General features: G+C 32.0%; 1 protein-coding gene across 1 annotated transcript; it reads left to right on the forward strand.

Annotated features, from left to right (window-relative positions):
- The first annotated feature begins 16,616 nt into the window (after window positions 1–16,616).
- LOC145059429 (auxin-induced protein PCNT115-like) lies at window positions 16,617–18,450 on the forward strand. Its single transcript, XM_079007283.1, has 5 exons — window positions 16,617–16,985; window positions 17,083–17,289; window positions 17,435–17,607; window positions 17,691–17,793; window positions 17,866–18,450. Exons 1-5 carry the CDS (start codon window positions 16,773–16,775, stop codon window positions 18,196–18,198), a joined length of 1,029 nt encoding a protein of 342 aa, XP_078863409.1. The 5' UTR covers window positions 16,617–16,772; the 3' UTR covers window positions 18,199–18,450.
- The last annotated feature ends 2,995 nt before the right edge of the window (window positions 18,451–21,445 follow it).

Raw genomic sequence — 21,445 nt, forward strand, 5'->3', positions numbered from 1 at the left:
AGAAATTATGAATGTTAGAAGTTGAGACAAAAATGTCCCAAAGCTAGAATGAAATCAGCCAAGGAATTGTTGTCAAGCAGTTATCGTGGTGCGATTACTAGATGACCTCGGCACGATGAGGTGAAAGGCGTACAGATGTTCTTCTTTATTAGAGAAAAGAGCAATGTACTTTGCCCCACGGTGCGGTGTATGGGGCACCACGACAGGGTGGCAAAAGTAGGATGCCATAGATATGAGTTCCAATGCGTGGCAATCACTTACATAGCCATTGACCTTGAGTTAACAGGTCACTGCGGTGCGGATAATAGGTAACCGCAAAGGCTGTTTAGCCTCTCATTCTCTTCATAACACACCCAAAATCCTCCTATGTCGAGCTCTAGCGATTTGGAGAAGTAAGGACTAAATGGCGTTTTAAGGTGCTTATGGCTTGGCTGGAGCATCAAAAGCTCATGAGGTAATCATCTTTTTCATCCTTAAGCTATTAGGGATTCAATGGGGATTTATGGAATTGAATTAGTTATGGATGATTACTCTTAAGAAGCTTGTTAATTAATATTATTAGTAATGTATAAAAGCCTTGAACAAGCTTTATGTATGATTCGAATGGTGAAATCATTATGTGTGAAGTTAGGGTTTGAAACCCTAACCTAGTGATTAATGAATTGATGCATCAAGATATTAGATGATGATGAATTAAGTATTGTGGGATGCTTAATTCATTGTTTGAGTGAATTTAGAGTTAGAAAATGAAATGTTAGAATTATGATAAATTAAGTGATCCTTTTGACATTAAGTATATTAGCTCTTAATAAGCTAAGACAAGGTTTAAGGAACTTAAACAGTTGTATGATTATGCCTTGAGCAAGAAGAGGAGACGATATGCATCAATTAAAGAAAATAGCCAAGGGTAGTTAGTCCTCACTAACTAACAAGGAGAGTTATAACTCTCACCCTCTCTCTATGTGTTTTATATTTTTATATATGTGTGTATGAATGTTTGTATATGAGAGTCATGTATTAGATCATGACAAAGAGAAAGAAAGAGTGGGGTTATATGCATTATAATCCTAAGTAAGATCATGTACTTGTGGTTATACACTTAAGATCATGTATCTGAGCATGTATGTGTAACCAAAGTATATAGAGATGAATAGAGAAAGAATAAGAGTATTATGAATAATACCCTTGAGAGTAGATAGAGAAAAAGAGGGATTATATGTCTTATAATCCCATATACAAGTAGATAATGAGAAAAGGTATCCGTGGATACCTAAGATATTGCTGATAGAGATAGATATGAATTATACGAAGTATAATCACAAATGTATGTATCAATGTCTAGACGCCAATGGTATTGTAGAATGTAATATGTTATTGGACATAGATAGAGATTAAGTACTTAATGAGTAAATGTAGAGTTACCTTAAGTTCGCAGCTAAGCTGTTGACTTGAAATGCCTTTCTAATATTCTTGTGATGCCTATATAAAGGAATATTGGTTAAAAGAACGTGTAAGAGTTATGCACATAGAATAGTTCTTTATTGTTGTATCAAATTGTTCTGACTTACTCATTAATGAAAGTGAAATCTTATTTACTTCGTGTGTTCTTGTGAATCTTATCTTAGTTTGAATCATGAATCTAAATGTTCCTTCAATTGGTATTAGGGCGAGAGATCATTTGATATTTTTCAGATCTTGATTTTATCATATTCATCATGTTTTTCTAGATTAGTTCATCGAATTCTAAACCTGTTCCGCATTTTGCAAATTGATCTTTAATTCCTTGTTTGAATCATTTGATTTACTCTTTTTCAAGTTCATTGATCTGATTCCCATCTTTTTTTCATTCAAAATGTCAAAGGAGGATTCACACTCAGTCACATTCAACCTTCCAAGCAGTATCGATTCCACATCAAGAATTCCTATTTTGTTTCCAAAAGACTATGGAATTTGGGTTCTTCACTTTAAAGATTATGTATTAGGGATTAAAACTTATGGATCTAGCATCTTGCAAACAATCGCAAAAGGAGTGCACAAGTATTCCAAGATAAACAAGGAAGTCTTAACTCAAGAAGATTTTGAATTTATCATTGCTAATGATAATAAAATTGATAATTGATTAGCAACCTGAAAGCTTTGATAATCATAAGGTTTTCTCTTCCTCCTTATGCTTTTCATTAGGTCAGTTCTTGTCAAACTACAAAAGAGATATGGGATAAATTGAAAGAATTATATTTTGGAGATGTTGAACTCACTTATTCTCTGCAAATGTCACTTTTGTCTGAATTTGGATCTTTTAAACAAAAGTATGATGAAACTATTGAACAAATTGTTAATCGTTTTAATCGTCTTTTAAGTTGTATGCTAAAAAAATTGAAGAGACAAGTCAATTGAGCAAAAGGTCAAATTCATGAATAGTCTGAGGTCAGAATGGAAGTAATTGTTTCTACTGCCAAAGCACATGAACAATTGAAGAACTACTCTCTTACACAAACTGTTGGTATATTGAAGTCTCATTAAGGTGAAGTAATGAAGGAAGTAAAGTTGGTTACAAGTGTTGGTTCACTAGCCTTGGTGACAAAAAGTAAAAGTTCAAAGCAAAAGAAGACAAAGATTGTTGTGGAAGATTTTGAATTTGATATCTCAGAAGAAGAACTTATAAAAGAAGACAAAGTCCTGATGGTGAGAAATCCAAAGAAATTCTTTAAAAATAGTTTTTCACATTTCAAAAACAACAAAAACAAATCTGCTGGAAACAATCACAAGCAAGGACGTTCAATTTCAAGAAAATCCAGAAATGAAAGTTTCAAAAACTTTCACAGAGATGATGAAAAGAATGAGAATAAGCTTCTTAGCGATCCAATATTTGACTGCAACTATTGTCATGGAAAGAATCATTTTGCAAAGGAATGCATGTTGTGAAAGCAAAATGAAAAGAAAGAAAAGGATAAGGATGAAGCTTATTATGTGAAGAAAATTGAAGAACTTCATAAGAATTCTAGCAAACCAGCATTGGTGTTGACTAAAGACAAGAATGGTGATGGAAACATGGAAGTATGGTTAACTAATTTAGAGGACGGAGAAGTTTGCAGACCAACTCGTGGAAATTGCTTGATGGTGAAGGATAAGAAGAAGAGAGGAAAAAGATGTTTTATGGTCAAAAGCATCTGTTGGAAAGTCAAAGATACTTCATTGATTATGGAAATGTCTCAAATACATGTTTTTTTTTTGCGAAGACAGTGAAGGAGCATGCCACAGAGTGAAAAAAGGCAATTGATAAGGTATCAATACTTAAATCTCTTGATATTCCTGTCTCTCTCTTTGATTATGAATTAATTGTTTTACATGACATTGTTTCTGATATTGGTGATAGTTTAACAGGAACCTACATAAGAAATTCTAATCTTGATGACACTCTTAGCAGGATTACATCTAAGAACGAAGAAAGACTTATGTGAATAGATGCTTTAGAATTAGATATTGTTAGGTCTAAAAATGATGTAATAAATCTTAAAGAGGACAGTAGAATTGTATTGAAATAGAGAAATATTTTTTTTCTCTCATTGCGAAATGTCTTTACACTAACTTCACACAGTTACATCTTGACTGTAAAATACGAAAAAGTTTGCATAAAATGATTTTACCTTTTTTAGAATTAAATGAAGATGAAATTGATGTTGAATGTTATAGGTGCGAGTCGATGGTATCATCAAATGAATCTGTTAGTGATTCTTAAAAAGTTGGACTTGAGAAAATTGAAGAATACATTAAGTCCAAAGAAAATAAAAAGATGCTAAATGATGTTTTTACTGAAAAGGACAAACAACAAACCAAAATCAATTTAATTGTGAAATATAACTTAAAAGGTCTCTTAATGAGACAAATGGATAAATGTTCATTTAGGGACAAAAGATTGAGGTTCCATAGGGAATAAGAGATAGAAGCTTCCTCCTGGAATAAGAGTAAGGTTCCTGTAGGAATAAGAGTATGGTTCCTACAGGAACAAGAGTAAGGTTCCTTCAGGAACAACACTATGGTTCCTTCCGGGACAAAAGATAGAGATTCCTTTAGGAATAGAGTACAGGTTTCTACAGGGACAAATAGTATGATTCCTTTAGGGACGAAAGTATAATTCCTTCGGGAATGAGATAGATGTTCCTTCAGGGAAGAAAGTATGACTCTTTCTGGAATATGATAGAGGTTCCTTTAGGGACAAGAGAATGATCCCTTCGAGAATGAGATAAAGGTTCCTTAGAGAACGTTGATAGATGATCCTTTTGGGGATGCATATAGATGATTCATGCGAGAGTTAAAGATTATGTATGATTAGGAAAGTTAGAGAAAAGGCTCCTTGAGTGGAACAAGATAAGAGAGTTCTTTGTAAGAACTTAGAGTAAGGAATCCGTGAAGGATTCAAGAGTAAGAGAAAAGATGTAACGCCCTTTTCTGAAAGTATTTGTTTAGGGATTTCAAAGCCCAAGGCGAGGAACGTTTCAGTATTTTATAGGTCTTGAAGTTTTTAATTGAGAACTTATGGGCTGAGGTGTGTCATTAGGAGCGTAGTGCTTCTCCTCACCTTTTCATGGATATAAGGTTCGTCGGAAACGGACATTGGGTGAGGAAGCTATGGCACTTGTAAGTTAGTGGCATAAATGATCCCTTATGGAGAAAAGTTGGCATGGAGGACCATGCATGCAAAATGGAAGCGCGCGGGTACGACCAGCGTAAGCTGGGTTACACCCAGCGTATAAAGGAGAATGATTGTGGGTATCATAGGTGTACACCCAGCATACATGATGTACGCCCAACGTACGTCCAGAGTCCAGAAACCCTAAATGTAGGGTGTGCCACTATATAAGGAATGTTATACCCTCAAGTTTCAGCCTCCATTCCACCCTAAAGAGCTGCTACGAAAGCCTAACCCTCCTTTGAGTGTTTTTGGAGCTTTGGAGGCCTTTGGAGAGTATTCTAGTGTTGTAAATCCATTTCTTAAAGCAAGTGAAGAACAAGGAAGGTGGTGGACTAAAGGAGGAGATATAGATCTGGGGTTATTGCTTCATTTCAGACTTCTTGGAGGTATAAAGTTCATGACTTTACTTAAGGATGCATAGATCTAGTTTTGGAGTCATTTTGGGTCCCAAGATTGGACCTTTATGATGAAATCTTGTTTTTGAGCTTAGGGTTGCCACCCTCCAGGCTAAAAGTATTCCATAAGCAGTAAAGTTTTGAACTTGCTAGTCCATTCATAGTCATGCATGAGATCTAGCCCTCTTTATGGAAGTAGAAGATCGTTTTTGGAGTTTGAGTTGTTTGGGGCCAAGTAAAGTCACCAAGTCAGTGACTTTATGGAATAAGACGTGGAAAAGAACCTAGATTTGAGTTTGTAGCCTCTGGATTGAAGTAATAAGCACTTAATGGAAAAAGGACTTAACATGAGGATTACGTTGAGCGTACGTGCATATACGCCCAACGTACTCGCCATCAAGTCAGTACGCCTAACGTACATAGGAGTACGCCCCGCGTACTTTATCTGTATTAGGCTTTGTGTATTGGGCCATTCTTTGGGTCATTGGACTAGTGGGCCATCAGGAGTCAGTTAATTTGGTCCAAGTATATGATTTGGGCTTAGGTAAGGCCCATTAGAGGGTTTGGGCCCAATATAGTAAATTAGGCCACTAGTGGGCTTGGGAACCTTACCTAGTATTGGGCCTTTTATACTATGGTTTGGACCTTAGTTATGGACCAATTAGATTTGGGATAAACTAGTCATTTTACCCTAAGAAAGATTATTGAATTGGACTAAGTGATATTTTGGTATTGGTAGCTCGAGGAACCGGAGGATCAGCAGTTCGGGAATTGCCAGTCAGCAGTCAGGAGGAGTATCAGCAGGGTTCAGCAGTGCAAGGTGAGTCTCCTCACTGTGTGCATGGGTCTACGGCCACAATGTCGGCCCATTATGTTTATGCTTATGTTTATGAGTAGAAGGAAGACCCAGCGCGGGGGAGGGGGGATAGCCCTAGGCACTTATCAATATATGTTCCGGGTTACGACCCGATGCCGGGCGAGGCCTGAGGAATGCTAGGATGCTAGAGGTCTTTGTGATTCTTGCATGTGTCAGTATGGTAGGTTTCGGACCGGGGGTCCGATGCCGAGGTAATCCCGAGGAAGATTCTTAGGATGAATGTTAGATTATACTTATTGTCTTTGTGATACTTGTATGTGCCTGGTAGGGAGGTGAGTATGGGTGAGGGCCCATATCTCATCACTAGCCGAGTATGGATGGGATTCCATATCTTGATATTAGCAGAGTAGGGGTGAGGCCCGTGGTAAGAAGGATGTGAGTGTGGGTGGGGGCACGTATCTCACTACTAGTAGGAGTATGGACGGGGTTCCACTACTTCAGTAGTAGACTAGGGGCGGGGCCCAAGTCAGGCGAGGACTTAGAACATGGTTCAGTTAGATTATGTTTTGTATGCACTAGTATGCTATTTTTTGTATGTATGTGTATAGAGGGCGAGGCCTAGAGACAGGCGGGGCGTATGAGAAACAGATATGTATACCAAGCGGGGCTCGATGCCAGGTGAGAACTGATGGCAGGCGGGGCCTGAGGCCAGGCGGGGCCCGATGATGGGCTAGGCCTGATGCAGCGGGTGGGGGGTAGTATGTGGTAATGTGTTCCTGGTTATGTGTATATGGTGTGTGGTAGGTTGGGGAACTCACTAAGCTTCGTGCTTACGGTTTTCAGTTTTGGTTTCAGGTACTTCCGGTTCCGGAGGGAAGAGCTCGGGTTGATCGTATGGCACACACCAAAGGAGTTTTAGCCTGGGATGTTTACTTTAATAAGATAAACAAGTGTTTTGAAATGAAACTCTGATTTGATGTAACGACTAATGTTTATGGTTGTTTCATTTTATAATTATTGCTTGATTAATGATTTAAAAATGAAATTTTTGGTCATGGATTTTGGGATGTTACAAAAGATTAAGGATCCACGAGGGATCATAAGAGAGAGTAGTAAGACCGGGTGAGCATTTCTGGTAATGTAGTGGGAAGTTTTTCCCTTAGAGTTAAGTATAAGATGTGACATTTAGGTCTACATGAGTATAAAGTGTCGAGGCACCAAAGATAAAACCATGGTAAGAGTTAAAGCAAAGAAGAGACAGAGCTAGAGATAGAGCCAAAGTATGTATAGAATATGAGAATAGCCTGTTAAGAAGCTAAAAGAAGAGCATGAGAGACAAAGTAGAATGCAAAGTATGAGATAGAAAAGAAGAAGAAAGATTTGAAAATGAATGATAAAAAGAAAAAGATGAATGTGAAGATAGATAAGAATATAAATCACTGGACATGCCTTACCCCCCCCCCCCCTCCACACACACACACACACATACACACACACACACATACACCCCTACTGCCCCACCTAGCTACACTCATCTCCTTCCCCATCCCACCCCATCCCCACCCACACATACATCCCCACCCACTCCCACACATACACGTACACGCTGACACTAATATCGACACCTAACCACACCCCACAACCACACTCACACACATTTACATGCGCCCACGCCCATGCCAAACAAGCCCATAGAAGTTTGAGTGGGTAAAAGTTTAATTAATGTAAGTTTTATCATTTTTATTATAAATAATAAAAAGTTACAAAAATTAGTAAAAATGTATTTTGATCGTATTATATAATTTACTTTCTAATTCATTTGACAAATCTACAAACCAAATAAAAAATAAATTGCATTCCATGTCATCCAAACAAAAATCCAAAAGACGTGAAAGAGGAGTTTTGTGGTTAAATCGACATGACCTTTGTGTGGTCCAGTTTATTGGTTTTTTTCTTGGGCTTTTAGTCGATGAGGAAAACCCACTTCTTTACACACACACACACACACACACACACACACACATATATATATATATATATATATATATATATATATATATATATGTGTGTGTGTGTGTGTGTTTGTTTGTTTCCTACCCTAATCTTCATTAACTTAAAAAAATTCATGGCCACTAAGAGAGATAAAAGAGAGTAAGAAGTAAAAGAGGGTCTTTTCTCAATTCCCGATTTTGAAGATACACCTGCAGTGTTTGGTAATTTCCCGGAGATCCAACGGTCCGTTTTATTTGATTTTTAGGAAGAAGCTTCCTAACATCGAGACCTTCATATTCGACGGTTGACTTGTCGAGATTTACCTTAGAGTCTTCGAAATCTCTGCATCTGTTAGCTGGTAGACAGCAACCCATGGTTTTGGTGATATCCTTCTTTGTCTTTGTTTATTTGATTCCATATACTTGATGTGATACAATTCCAAGTATATGATGATTATTATATGCCTCTATTACATCTAGAGAAGACTTTGTATTGTTCAAATATTGGTGATAATGGATTTGAAGTAGCTCTAGCAGTCCCGTGGTTTTTACTCTTGTTTTGAGGGGTTTTCCACGCTAATATTCCGGTGTCTCATATTATTGATTACTTATTGTTTTAGGCTGATTATATTAATCACATAACTTGCATTGGGACTGATTTGTTGCAAGTGAAAATATGTTATTTTTTTTGCAGCCTAAAAGGTTCATTCAAGACGGGAAAAGTTTAGCCAAATGAAGTTGTATTTTGCATTGTTATTTACCGTTGTGGCTATGCTTTCCCATCAAGGTTTTCGTTGTTAAAGAATGTGTCTTACAATATTATCAACAAGAAAACAACATGTTGACTGAGAGTGCTCCTAAATAGTCACAATAGTAAGTGGTTCATCTGGGACCATGAAGCTTATTTCAAAGTCGTTCGTGATTTGATCCTCGGTGAGGATATTCAAGGAATAGTGCACGAGATTGCTCTGGAAGCTTTCTAAGTATCGATAAAAGAGGAAGAAATTTCAACAAATAAGGTGATGTTAGAGGAATATTGGAGTTAAGAAGGATAGGGAAATCTAAAAACATGAGTACACCACCTATTTTAATTGTAAAGAAAGCAGACACTTTCGAGATTAATGATTGAAACCATCAGCCAAGATGGAGGAAAAAAGTGAATATGACATAGGATTTTGTTGATGCACTTATTTATTGTGTAGATAGTCTGACTGAATCATATATTATGATTCGAGTTCTTCGTTCGATGAAAGTTATTATAGAGAAGTATTGTATAATTTCAAGCGTTATAGTGACAAAGTGCAACTTGCAGACAACAAGAGCCTAAATATCACCAGAGTTGGGGAAGAATTTCTAGTACATTATGGGCTTCAAGAGGATACTGATATCAGTGGGACAGATGGACGCATGTTGAGCAAAAATCACTAATAGAAAGTAATGAAGGGGAACCTAGTAATTGCTTGTGGTCATAAACGAGAAACATTATATATGGTCTAAGCATTGATGGATAGAGTAAACTTAGGAATTGAAGATACATATACTTTTACTCTATGTAACTAAAGACTTGGCCACAAGATAAGGAAATGAAGACGTTAGCTTCTAAAGACTGGATACCAGAGTTGAGAAGTGTATCCATGGAATTCAGCATACATAGCAATCATAGTATGCTTGATGTATGAAGAATCCATGATTTACTCTTAAAATGGAAGAAGGGTGACCAAGAACCCTAATTAAAGAATTGTTGATTTAGTTGAAATTGAATTGATATTTTGGTGTATTAAGTGATATAGACAATATACTCATGGAATATAATTAAATTTGACTTAATGGATTAATACATAAATATAAGTCATACAAAAATGACTTGTATATTTAACATAGTACATGAGTGATGGAATGATAAACGAAATTGATTATGTGATTAAGTCATGAACAAATGACTGATACTTGAGCTATAATGTTCAGATTGGTGAAATAGTGAATAAGGTGACATTAAGCTTATGTATTAATGAATTAAGATACATTGATAAGTAATTCATGAAGCTCAATAAGTTTAGCTACATAATTGAATATTATGTATTGAATGGAAATGTGGAGTCAAACACATAAATGAATTATACCTTGAGTTACAATATTCAAGAATGATGTATTAACTTTGATTGTTATTAGAGTGAAGGAAGCGAGAATGAGGAAATGATGTCAAGAGTTGGACGCTAACACATGAAAGGCATGGCAAGGTGAATAACCATAGCTTTTATCTATATAATTGATATCGAGATATATGATGGTTATTATGTTATGTGAAGAGTATGATATGTATGTTATTGTTGATTAATGTAATGTGAATTAATTAACCGACATAAAGGAGTATTGCAGCAAATTTTTTTAATAATGAGCTAGTTTAGCTAAGATTATAAATTATAATTGAGTTCTATAGTACAAGTGAAATAGCTAGTATAGTTGTTTCTCATTATGGGTTATATAATTTATATAGCATTTTGTTGCTTTATAGATATAAGTATCATAATCAATATACCCAATAGTTGAGATATAGTTGAAGGTTGTGGCTAATAGTAGGCAAAATAGTGTTAGTTGAGAATCGTTGAAAGCTAAGTAATGTTACACAGTTGTAATCGAATGCAACTGTCTATCTTGAGTAGCTGAGTCATGTTAAATAATTGTAGCCGGATGAATATGTCTATCTTATCTTGAGTAGCTGAGTCATGCTGAATAGTTATAGCTGAATATAACTACTATTTATATATACACATAGTTTTAGCTAATGATTATCGTACTATACAAACAAAGTATATGAGTCATGTTGAATAGTTATAGCTGAATGCAACTATCTATCTTAATTAGCTAAGTCTTAATGAATGGTTAGCTAAATATAACTATTGTTATTCTACATAGATTCTGGTTATAGTTGAATGTAACTATCGTATTGTATAAGCTGAAGCTGAGATCATATATAGCCGAATATAATTGAATAACCGAGATGAGAAGTTATAGTTGAATATAACTAAAATAGCCGTTTATAGTTGAGAGTCGAAATTGGGCATAGTTGAATAGTTATAGCTGAATATAAATGTTACAACCATTTATAACAGAAAACTAATATTGTAGTATAACTATTTATAGTTAACGAGTGCGGCGAAACGCATAAGGAGTACATTGTGATGATTTAATGGTAACATTAGTATCTATAAATCTATCATTGTACATTGTGAGCTGAGATAGTAACTTAGTAGCTATAAACTTGATACTCGCAAACATATGTGGTAATGTGTAATGTGAACTATATTGAATTATTCGAAAGACACTGTGAACAAAGCGAAAAGTTAATCACATTAATAAGTTTATTTCCCTTTTCTATGTTGGTGTTATGTCAACACAATTTACATTTTTTCATTCTAGAGTATATTAATTTAATGTTTTGGATATACATATAAATTACAAAATATATTAACTTAAAACACAGAAACAAAATATTAAAAATATTACTAATGGTAATAAAAAGAAATATAAAATGAAATGACGAGTAAACAAGGACTTTGCAGCATTATTTTCGGATAAGCAATTTCTCCAAAAACAAATGGTAAAAGTAACAAAAATGAACTTTTTGGAATTTCGATGATAGTTGATGATATAAATCTTAAAATCGTCATAACACATATTGTATTAATATAGAATAGACAATAAAACATTAAAGGTTAAATAAATAATAAAACATGGCCTAGAATCGGTTGATATATAGACAGACAAAACGTAAAAATAATTAGATTATAAAAATAGGGTATTCGTCAAAAGAAAACAATAAAAGCTATTATTTGAACAAAACGTGAGAATGAGCATGTGACAATCAGTACCAATCTGAGAAATTGAATATTGAAATGGATAGAAAAACGATATTGGGTATCAAACTAAACCAGCGCTACCGCTTTACTAGTATAGGTTGGGAACTAGTACCAGGACCCGATGCCGAATCTTAAATTTCGTGATTTTTGAGTACTAGTTTCATCGAAAACACCAAAAAAACATTAAGGAGGTGTTTGGATAGGGAAAAAAGAGACTCCTTATTGCTTATTGCTTAATCCCACCCTAATAAGCAAATTTAAGTGTTTTGATAGGAGTCTTAAAAAATCAACTTATTGCGGTAGGAATAAGCCAAATAAGCTGATTTTAATAAACAAAGAGGGAATGTTTATTGCTTATCGTTTATTGCTTATTGGTCATTTTACTCGTATAAACTGTTTTGTTTGTCAAACATTTAAAATACTTATTGTTTATTGTTTATTCCCACAACAATAAGCTAATCTAAACACATTTTAAAAAAATATTTATTCCCACCGCAATAAAGAAATAAACAATAAGCTAATAAACTAAAAACTATTTATCCAAACAGCCCTTAAATAATGTATTCAAGCAAAACATAAAAAAAATTAAAATATTTTTAAATTATAAAAACAAAGATAAATAAATAAAATAAATAAAAAACAATAATAAGATTATAAGATTATAAAAATATAAAATAAAATATAATAATTATAATTTTGATGGAAATAAAATAAAATGCTAATAATTACTAATAATTATAATTAAAAAGTAAATTACGTGCATGTTTAAATTTGATTGGGCTATGAATAAAAGAAACCACTAATTATTAGTAAAAATATGTAATCATGACCTAATTAGTAGTAAAAATAATGATTAAGGGTATAGATAAATGAAAATTTGATATAGGTAACGGAGGTCGGATGAAATTTATAGTCAGCGTGTATATTATTTACTTAACAAGCATGAAAATGCCGTGGTATTTCTTTGTTTATTTGCCGCCTATGAAAATGAGTATTTAAACTTTTTAATTGTCGTAATTATTGTTTATGTTTTTTTGTATATTTTTCAGGTTTATAAATGTTTTTGGATTTTTTTATTAAATGTGTGTCCATCAGATTTCCCATACACATTCTATACCTCTTGGGGATTACGTGGGGTGAGGATGAAGATGAACATAAAGATCGGAGTTCACTAGTCCAGTAGTCCCTATAAATTCCCGTTTTTCATCCTTAGGTTAGGCTACCCACCATGGTAGCAATTTCACTCATAAGAAGGAGACCTAATACAAATGACAAATCATTATTTTTTTTAATTTTGAACTAAGAGCATCTCCAATGGTTAAGTTAGTTATGGATACTTTTATGAGAATAAAATAAAATTAAGAGCATCTCCAATGGTTAAGTTAGCTATGGATACTTTTATGAGAATAAAATAAAATTAAGAGCATCTTCAATAGTTAAGTTAGCTATGAATTTAAACAAATGACAAATCATTATTTTTTTTTAATTTTAAACTCTAAATAAATGAATGCTCCAATGGTTAAGCTTATTTACATAGTTTTTTTCTTAAATTTAACGAATTTACCCCTATCTTTCTAAAATGTTTTATAAAACTTTCTCATTTAATTAGTCTATTTTAGTCACAAATAATATTTTAGAAACATTAAAAATAATATATTATCGTCATAAAAGTTATATTTACAAATAAGATGTTATTAAATAGTTAATAGAAATTATTAATTAGTAGAGAAATAAAAAAATATTTAAAACTAAATTAAAATTAAAGAGGTAAATTGAAATATGGTTAATGTATAAGCGGTAAAATGTATTAGTTGTGAAAGTAAATTGACTACTCAATATATATTAAATGGTCAAAATAAAAAAAATAAAAAAAAAACACAAAAGCTATCTACTCCAATGATAATAAGTGGTCAAAGAAAAAAAAATGCATAGTAATAAGGTATAAAAAAACTATAGTAATCTATCCTGATAAATAAGAATGATTTTGTCACATGTCATTCTCTTATTAAATTGGTTACATGTCATTTTGTCATAATTTTAAGATATATATTTATTTTCCACTTGTCATTACTTCATTTTTCATTTCCAATTCAAATATATCATTAATTTAATTTCCATAAATTAAACATACCATAATGACTATTAATTTTAAATTTCAATTTTAATTTCAAAGTATTTTACAGTTTAAACCTTTGTATTTATCATTTTTTTATAATTAATTTGTTTAGTACACGGGTTTTAACAACTAAAACATAATTTTAGTTTATTTATTTTTCACATTTTTTTTTCTTATAATTTTTATTTATTTCAGATTTCAAATTCAAATAAATTTTCCATTAAATTATTTATATTTAAAAATTTATTTTAATCAACTCATATATTATACGGGTGTCACAATTAGTAAGCTATAAAAAAAAGTTCTCATTTGTATTAAAACTATATTATAGCCCGCGTTAAACGCGGGAAACGCATAAAAAACATATAATTGTTTATAGATATTGTATAATGATTATAAAAAATATATGGTTATTGGTATTATTGAAATGTGTAGAAAATACATTGAAAACGATAAATATATATAATCATTGAAAGATCTCTTTGTAGACATCATTTTTTGTTTTATTAGTTGAACGACTTTCCTCGTCTCATATAGTTATGATATTTATATATTTATAAACATTTTAATTAGACGTTCCTTGCATAATAATGTTACTTAATTTAAACATATATTGACAACCAATATACTGTTTTTTCTATTGCATTAAATATTAACAACTATTTCATTTATTCAAATAAAGTTATGTAATATAATTTATAAAATGTAAAATGTTATATATATATATATATATATATATATATATATATATATATATATATATATATATAATTTTAGTATATCATCAATGGAGATTCTTTTCTAAATCATGATTGGTTTATTTTAAATTGATTATAAATATAAATGTTAACTTTTATGTTTGTTCTTATTTATTTAGTGTTCGCAAGAACTTTGCATTAGTTTTGGCGCAACTTTAAATAATTTTAATATATCATTAATGTAATTTGATATATCTGTCAATTATATGAAATATCAATTAATGACATTTCATTACTATTGTGATAATTTAGTTTATATATTGTATTTTCACTAATCTTAACGGTCTTATTTTTTCTAATAACTGTAACGCTTTTACTAAATGTACTTTTTACAAATCTTCTAATATCTTATAATTTTTATCTTACTTTATAATTTTTCATAACTATGTTATTTTCAAAATTGACTGCTTTAATAGTGTTTTTTTTTTTCAGTCTATTCAATTTTATATTTCATTGTACAACATCATCGTTTGTATGTATTCTGAAATTTCACTTTAAAAATACTTAATGTTTACACCTTGATATTAGTTTTTTTAATAAACTCATGTAATAATTATGGAATATATATTTCATTTTAATTAACATTCACTTCCTTTATTATATCAAATTCCCCATTAAACGGATATACTTTTGGAAAATAATAATTATAATAGGGCAGCATTATCTAAGACGTAAATGTTTGGTATATTTTTGGAGAAAAAAAATCAGGATCATTAAAAAAAAATTATATAAAGAAAATACAAATTTAAATTTGTTGAAATTATGGATGAAATTACTGGCGAAAATTTATTTTGGAGGGAGTTGTATTTTGTAAAGTATAATAATATTACAAAATTTGAAATATCTATATTTGTTGTGTAAATTAATAAATTTTATTGTTACTATACGAAGATAAAAAAAAGTAGGTTGATATGATATACAAAAACATAATAATTTTAATGATATTTTAAAATCATGCCAATTTTTAACCGGATTCTTATGACATAAAAATTAAAAAAAAAAAATCGTAATCATCTCTAATATATATAAAAGTAACATTTTCGTAATTAATGTCAGTTCCCAAGATAGTTAATTTTTGTTTTGTTAAAGGTATCTAATATCTTTTCATGTTTATTTGAAAAGTTTCAGAAAAGTAGTTAACTGATTTCATGTAATTTGTGACAAAGAAAATTGAAATATATGAATACATAAATTTGATATAGGAACAAAAAATAATCGAAAAAAATATAAAAAGCGAAAGAAGGTACTGATCTTCTAGCGCACAAGAGCGAATGTTTATAGCAAAGAATGATGATGGAAGTTATAAACAATATTAATGATGTTGTAGGAGAAGGTTTTAAGAAAAGAAACGATTGAAAATAAATGTGAGTCGCGGATTCAATGATGAATCAAATATGTATGTGATAATTTGAATATGATTTTTCGGTATTAATGATTTCCTAATAAAAAAAGATTTTATATTAATGGTTTACTAATATAAACGGATTTATATTAATGGTTGATATTAAGGCCTTGATTGAAATGATTTGTTAGTAATATGTTTTAAAATTGACTATATTAAAGTCTTCATAACTGAAAATTCAAGATGTAAAATATGGAAAGCTTTTATTAGAATTAAATACATTTCATTTCAACGAATGTAAGTTATTGATTGGTAGTTGGAAAACATTTATTGGAATTAAATATATTCCATATGGGGAAGATGATGTCAGCAATTTGATCTAAGGGTAGAAAAAATAAGATTGAAATACAATCAATGATCCAGATTATTTAAGATGGTGTCATAAGATTTCTCTTTTAGTAATATTTAAGATTAAACATTAAACTTAAAAAGAACTCGAGTAGATGTTAATCTTTAAAAAGAACTCGAGATATCTACTTTGTCCGTTTGCCTCTTGGTTTCGAAGAGAAAATTTTATATTCTATTTGACTTGTGTTCGTGGCCGTTTTTATTGAAGGTTTTTTCTTCCACTTCCACCTTTTTTGTTCTTTTCCTTTTCCTTTTCCTTTTCCACTTGCTCTTGCTTTCAATAATTCAATTTGTGAATGGTCCAAGCTTTTGTCACATACCAATCAGTTGACTTTGTTTCAATTTCATAAAATTATACATCTATTTAGGGTTTGAATCAACCAAAAAGAAGGGAGAAAATGTCAGGTGTGAGAAGAATTAAGCTCGGATCGCAGGGGCTAGAGGTTTCAGCTATCGGGCTAGGATGTATGGGCATGTCTCATGCCTATGGACCTACCAAACCTGAAGAAGACATGATCAAAGTCATTCACCACGCCATTCACTCCGGCGTCACTCACCTCGACACCTCCGACGTCTACGGACCTCACACTAACGAGATCCTCATCGGCAAGGTCATTCGATTATGTCTATTTATTGTGCTTCATAGCTTCATTGTGATTAGAGTACCAGTTTGACTGATTTGTGTGTGTTAATTCGTGATTGGTACAGGCTTTGAAAGGAGTGAAGAGAGAGGACGTTCAATTGGCTACGAAATTTGGAGTCAAATTTGGGGAAACTGTCGGTCAATCGGAAGTCCACGGGGAACCTGAGTACGTTAGGGCTTGTTGTGAAGCTAGCTTGAAGCGGCTTGATGTTGATTACATTGATCTTTACTATGTTCATCGCATCGATACAACTGTCCCTATTGAAATCACAGTTCGTCTCTCATTTCACTTCTTTCTAGTTTCTATGCATACATTACCTTCTTCGTTTGTCAGATTCAGCTATGCTCGTATACAGTTATTTCATAAATTTCACTTTTGATGGATTACAACTTAATGGTATTGATTTCTGTTGGTAGATGGGAGAACTCAAGAAACTGGTTGAAGAAGGTAAGATAAAATACATTGGTCTATCAGAAGCCGGACCTGCAACCATCAGAAGGGCACACGCTGTTCATCCAATAACAGCTGTACAACTCGAGTGGTCTTTATGGACTAGAGATGCAGAAGAAGAAGTCATTCCTACCTGCAGGTAAGCCATGAGCACTTTCTTAATAATATTCTTCTGAAATCAACAGCCATTGTAATGTAATTTGTCTATCTCTTTCTTTACAGAGAATTGGGAATTGGAATTGTTCCTTTTGCTCCTTTGGGTTGTGGGTTCTTTGCAACAGGTCCAAAGTTAGTGGACGATTTGGCAGATAACGACTTCAGAAAGGTTAGTGGTTACAACATATTGCAAATTCTATATGAATTCAGTTCATACATGTTCATTTTGCAATTTTTATAGATTTTACCGAGGATTCAAGGAGAGAACTTTGAGCATAATAAGGTCCTATTTGATCGAATTGGTGAAATGGCACAAAGAAAAGGGTGCACCCTGTCACAGTTGGCACTAGCTTGGGTCCTGCACCAAGGTGATGATGTGGGTCCCATCCCTGGTACAACCAAGATTGAAAACCTGAACCAAAACCTTGGAGCCCTTGCAGTTAAACTCACAGCTGAGGATTTGGCTGAGCTTCAGTCTATATCATTCAAGGGTGCTAGAATGCCTGACTTTGTTTTGGTGCATAGTTATACAAACTCGGATACTCCACCTTTGTCTTCATGGAAAGCTGAATAAGAGGAAGACAAATATGCGTCTCATAATGTTGTTTGGAGTGTTTTTTTGTTGTGATGGTATTTTATGAGTATGTTTGTGTTTGTAATTCGATTGTACTATGGTTCGAGTCTCTTTATGTAAAGTGAGAATATGTAAGTGAGGTTTCGGGTTAAAGTGGTTTAGTTCATGACATCACCTTTTTTGCTTAGGTGACATTGTGAATGCTCGGTTTCGAGCTTTTTTGTGAAGGTTTGCATATTTTTTGATTGATAATGGGCATAGTATCATTTGCATTGACGTACACATGTAAATTGTATGATTAAAACTCGAAAACCATAACAATTAGATTTGACCTTTCTTTCTTTTGTGCTTACATTAATTGGTAAATCGTATAAAAGTTGCCATCATTTCATGAAATTTTGACATTATGTTATTTTTTTTCCAATTTGGTAATAAAATTTCTAATTTTTGCAATGTTACCATTTAGCTGTCATTTGTTACATAATAATAGTCTTTGGTGACATTTGGTTATATGACATTGAAGTGACATGATGAGTGTCAAAAATAAAGAAAAAAATATCATAAAAGAAACTAAGTTACTTTACTTTTTAATTTTGAAATTAAGTTTTTACTTATTATTATTTTCTTAATTTTAAAATTACATCTTTTTGTTACAAATTGAATATATTTTTTTTGTTAATTTTGTTAAATATTGATCATTTTTCATTTCAAACTGTATAAATATTTTCTTTATATTTGAAATATATATATATATATATATATATATATATATATATATATATATATATATATATATTACATTTAAAAAAATACATTTTTTTTATATTTTAACCGTAATATTATGTATACATATTTATTATTTATATTATAACCATATTTTTTTTATTAAACATGGAATTTTAATGTAAAAATATCTTTGAGATTGACCACCCACACTCATCAAAATAAAAGGCTTATATTCCCCAACCATGTACGTGCAAGGTATAAAGTGTACTTACGTGTCTCATTCCAATAAATCTAAAAAGCTTCTATCCCTATATCATGTATATGCAAGGTATAAAGTGTACTTACACATGCTACTCCCATAAATCATGACTTACGACCATACGTGTGCATACGTTGCAACCCACATCCAACCTTTACCTAACGTATAGTTGTGCATACGTTACACAACTATGAAGAATATCAAACCTGTATACAAGTTCAAAGTAGTTCAGTGGTATCATTTTAAATTCAAATGAAGAACCTAGTGATCTTATCGTCTTACACACGATAGGTAATCTTTGCAATCTCGCTAAACATGAATACAACAACATACTTAAAACTTGTTTCATCACCCTTAAGCTAGATGAAGTCCATCCCTTCCTCCCGCCCTCTTAACTCACATGTCACATATGCTCTCTCTCTCTCTCTCTCTCTCTCTCTCTCTCTCTCTCTCTCTCTCTCTCTCTCATAGAAATCATCACTCTTATCCTACACAATATGGTACAAATATAGAAGAAGAAGGTACAAGTTGTGATAAGAGAAGAAATCGGGAGCGTCCACTCAACCTATACTTTGGGTAGTACCTCGTATCTTAATAAAAGAGAATGCAATTCTCTGAATTTGAGCGAAACTGCTATAACATCATACAATCTATTCATCTATATGCTATCTATTTTGTATTTCAAACAAAAATTCTTCAACCACTTCCAATGAATATAATTTAATTAAAATTTAAATATATACACTTTCAAGCTAAATGAATAATGAGATCGCCAATCGTCATTATAACGTCAAGTCTCATACCTTACTAAGAAACTTATAAGATATGTAAAAGTCATATTTATTAACATCAAACACTCCATTTTAAGTTATAAAAAGACTTTGCTATTGGTCCTTGTTCATGAAAACATATTGTTTAAGATATCCATATCTATAACTCTTTGTTATTGCTCCATCCTTTATGAAGATCTTCTAATTTAGGCAATATTCGGACAACAAGAGCAAGTAAACACATGATATATAATGATTTCACAGAAATCCTTCATGATCGATCTATCCTGGCAATGTCCTCAACAAAGAAGGTTATACATCTACTTTCCAATGAAGAACACATTTTATTGAATCTAACTCATTCTTATGAAATTATCATTTCATCGTATCATAAGATCTCATTTTATATCATTTATTCTCTTCAACTAGTTTTTTTCTTTTATTTTCATCTTTGTTTTGCTCCGTTATTAGAAGAACATTTAATCATGCTCACCGTTACATTCTCTTTGAGTATATTGACAACTCATTTCATAACCTTTACTCTCTTCAACCATTTTCCCCTTTCATTTTCAACATTCTTTTACATTTTTTTAGAAGAACATTTAATCATGTTCATCGCTTACATTTTCTTTGATTTTGTTGACCACAATTCCAGATTTTGAGAGTTTTCTTTTTTGATCATCCTATGAGATCTAATTTTATAACCTTATTTTTTTAATGTATGGCGTTCTGCCATGCCTATTTAAGCAATATCTTATTGAATACATAACATTACATTATCATCTTCCTCCACAACATATGATGACATCGTCATCAATTTGTCATTTTGAGCTTCATCATGTGTTGCATATATCTATGCAACATCATGGTGGTTAATCATGTTGAGAAAAATCTGGTTTATGAAGAATCATCTAGGATTATCTAAGTAGCCTTTCTGTTAGTCTCCTATTATAAAGAATATTTGTTGTTCAGTTTTATCTTGTGTGACATCCTCAAATTTACGATCATTTTAAAACGTTTTGTTTAAGCTTTAAAACAAAGTTTATTTATGAGATGTGGAATTTAGTACCGTAGAGTATTTTCGAAGAAATGTTTTTCATTAATATTATAAAATCTTGGGATGTTATAACTAATAGAAAACATAAGCATAAACGTAGGTCTTACACCTTCTTTTATTCTATAGCCTATTTTTCCTCGAATCTCTCAACAGGTCTGAACATCAATATTTTTGTACTGCTTCCAATGATACAAAGAAAATGAGTGGGTCAGGTTGGGAAACCTGGTGAGTACATAGGGTTTTCAACCCAAAATAATATAGTTAATATGTTTTATTATCAAACAGTTACCCCAATTACCCATCCCCGTTTTCTTTACTTATTCTTCCCTAAGGATTTATCCTAAGGGTCATTGCCTACATCGCATAAACAATATTGTTTCGGGGATTTTCCCATAATGTGGCAATAAATGGTTTAGATTATCATCACACGAATAC

This window comes from Lactuca serriola, chromosome 6 (assembly GCF_051521515.1).
Source record: "Lactuca serriola cultivar US96UC23 chromosome 6, Lser_US96UC23_V15, whole genome shotgun sequence".
In the NCBI taxonomy this organism is placed as follows: domain Eukaryota; kingdom Viridiplantae; phylum Streptophyta; class Magnoliopsida; order Asterales; family Asteraceae; genus Lactuca; species Lactuca serriola.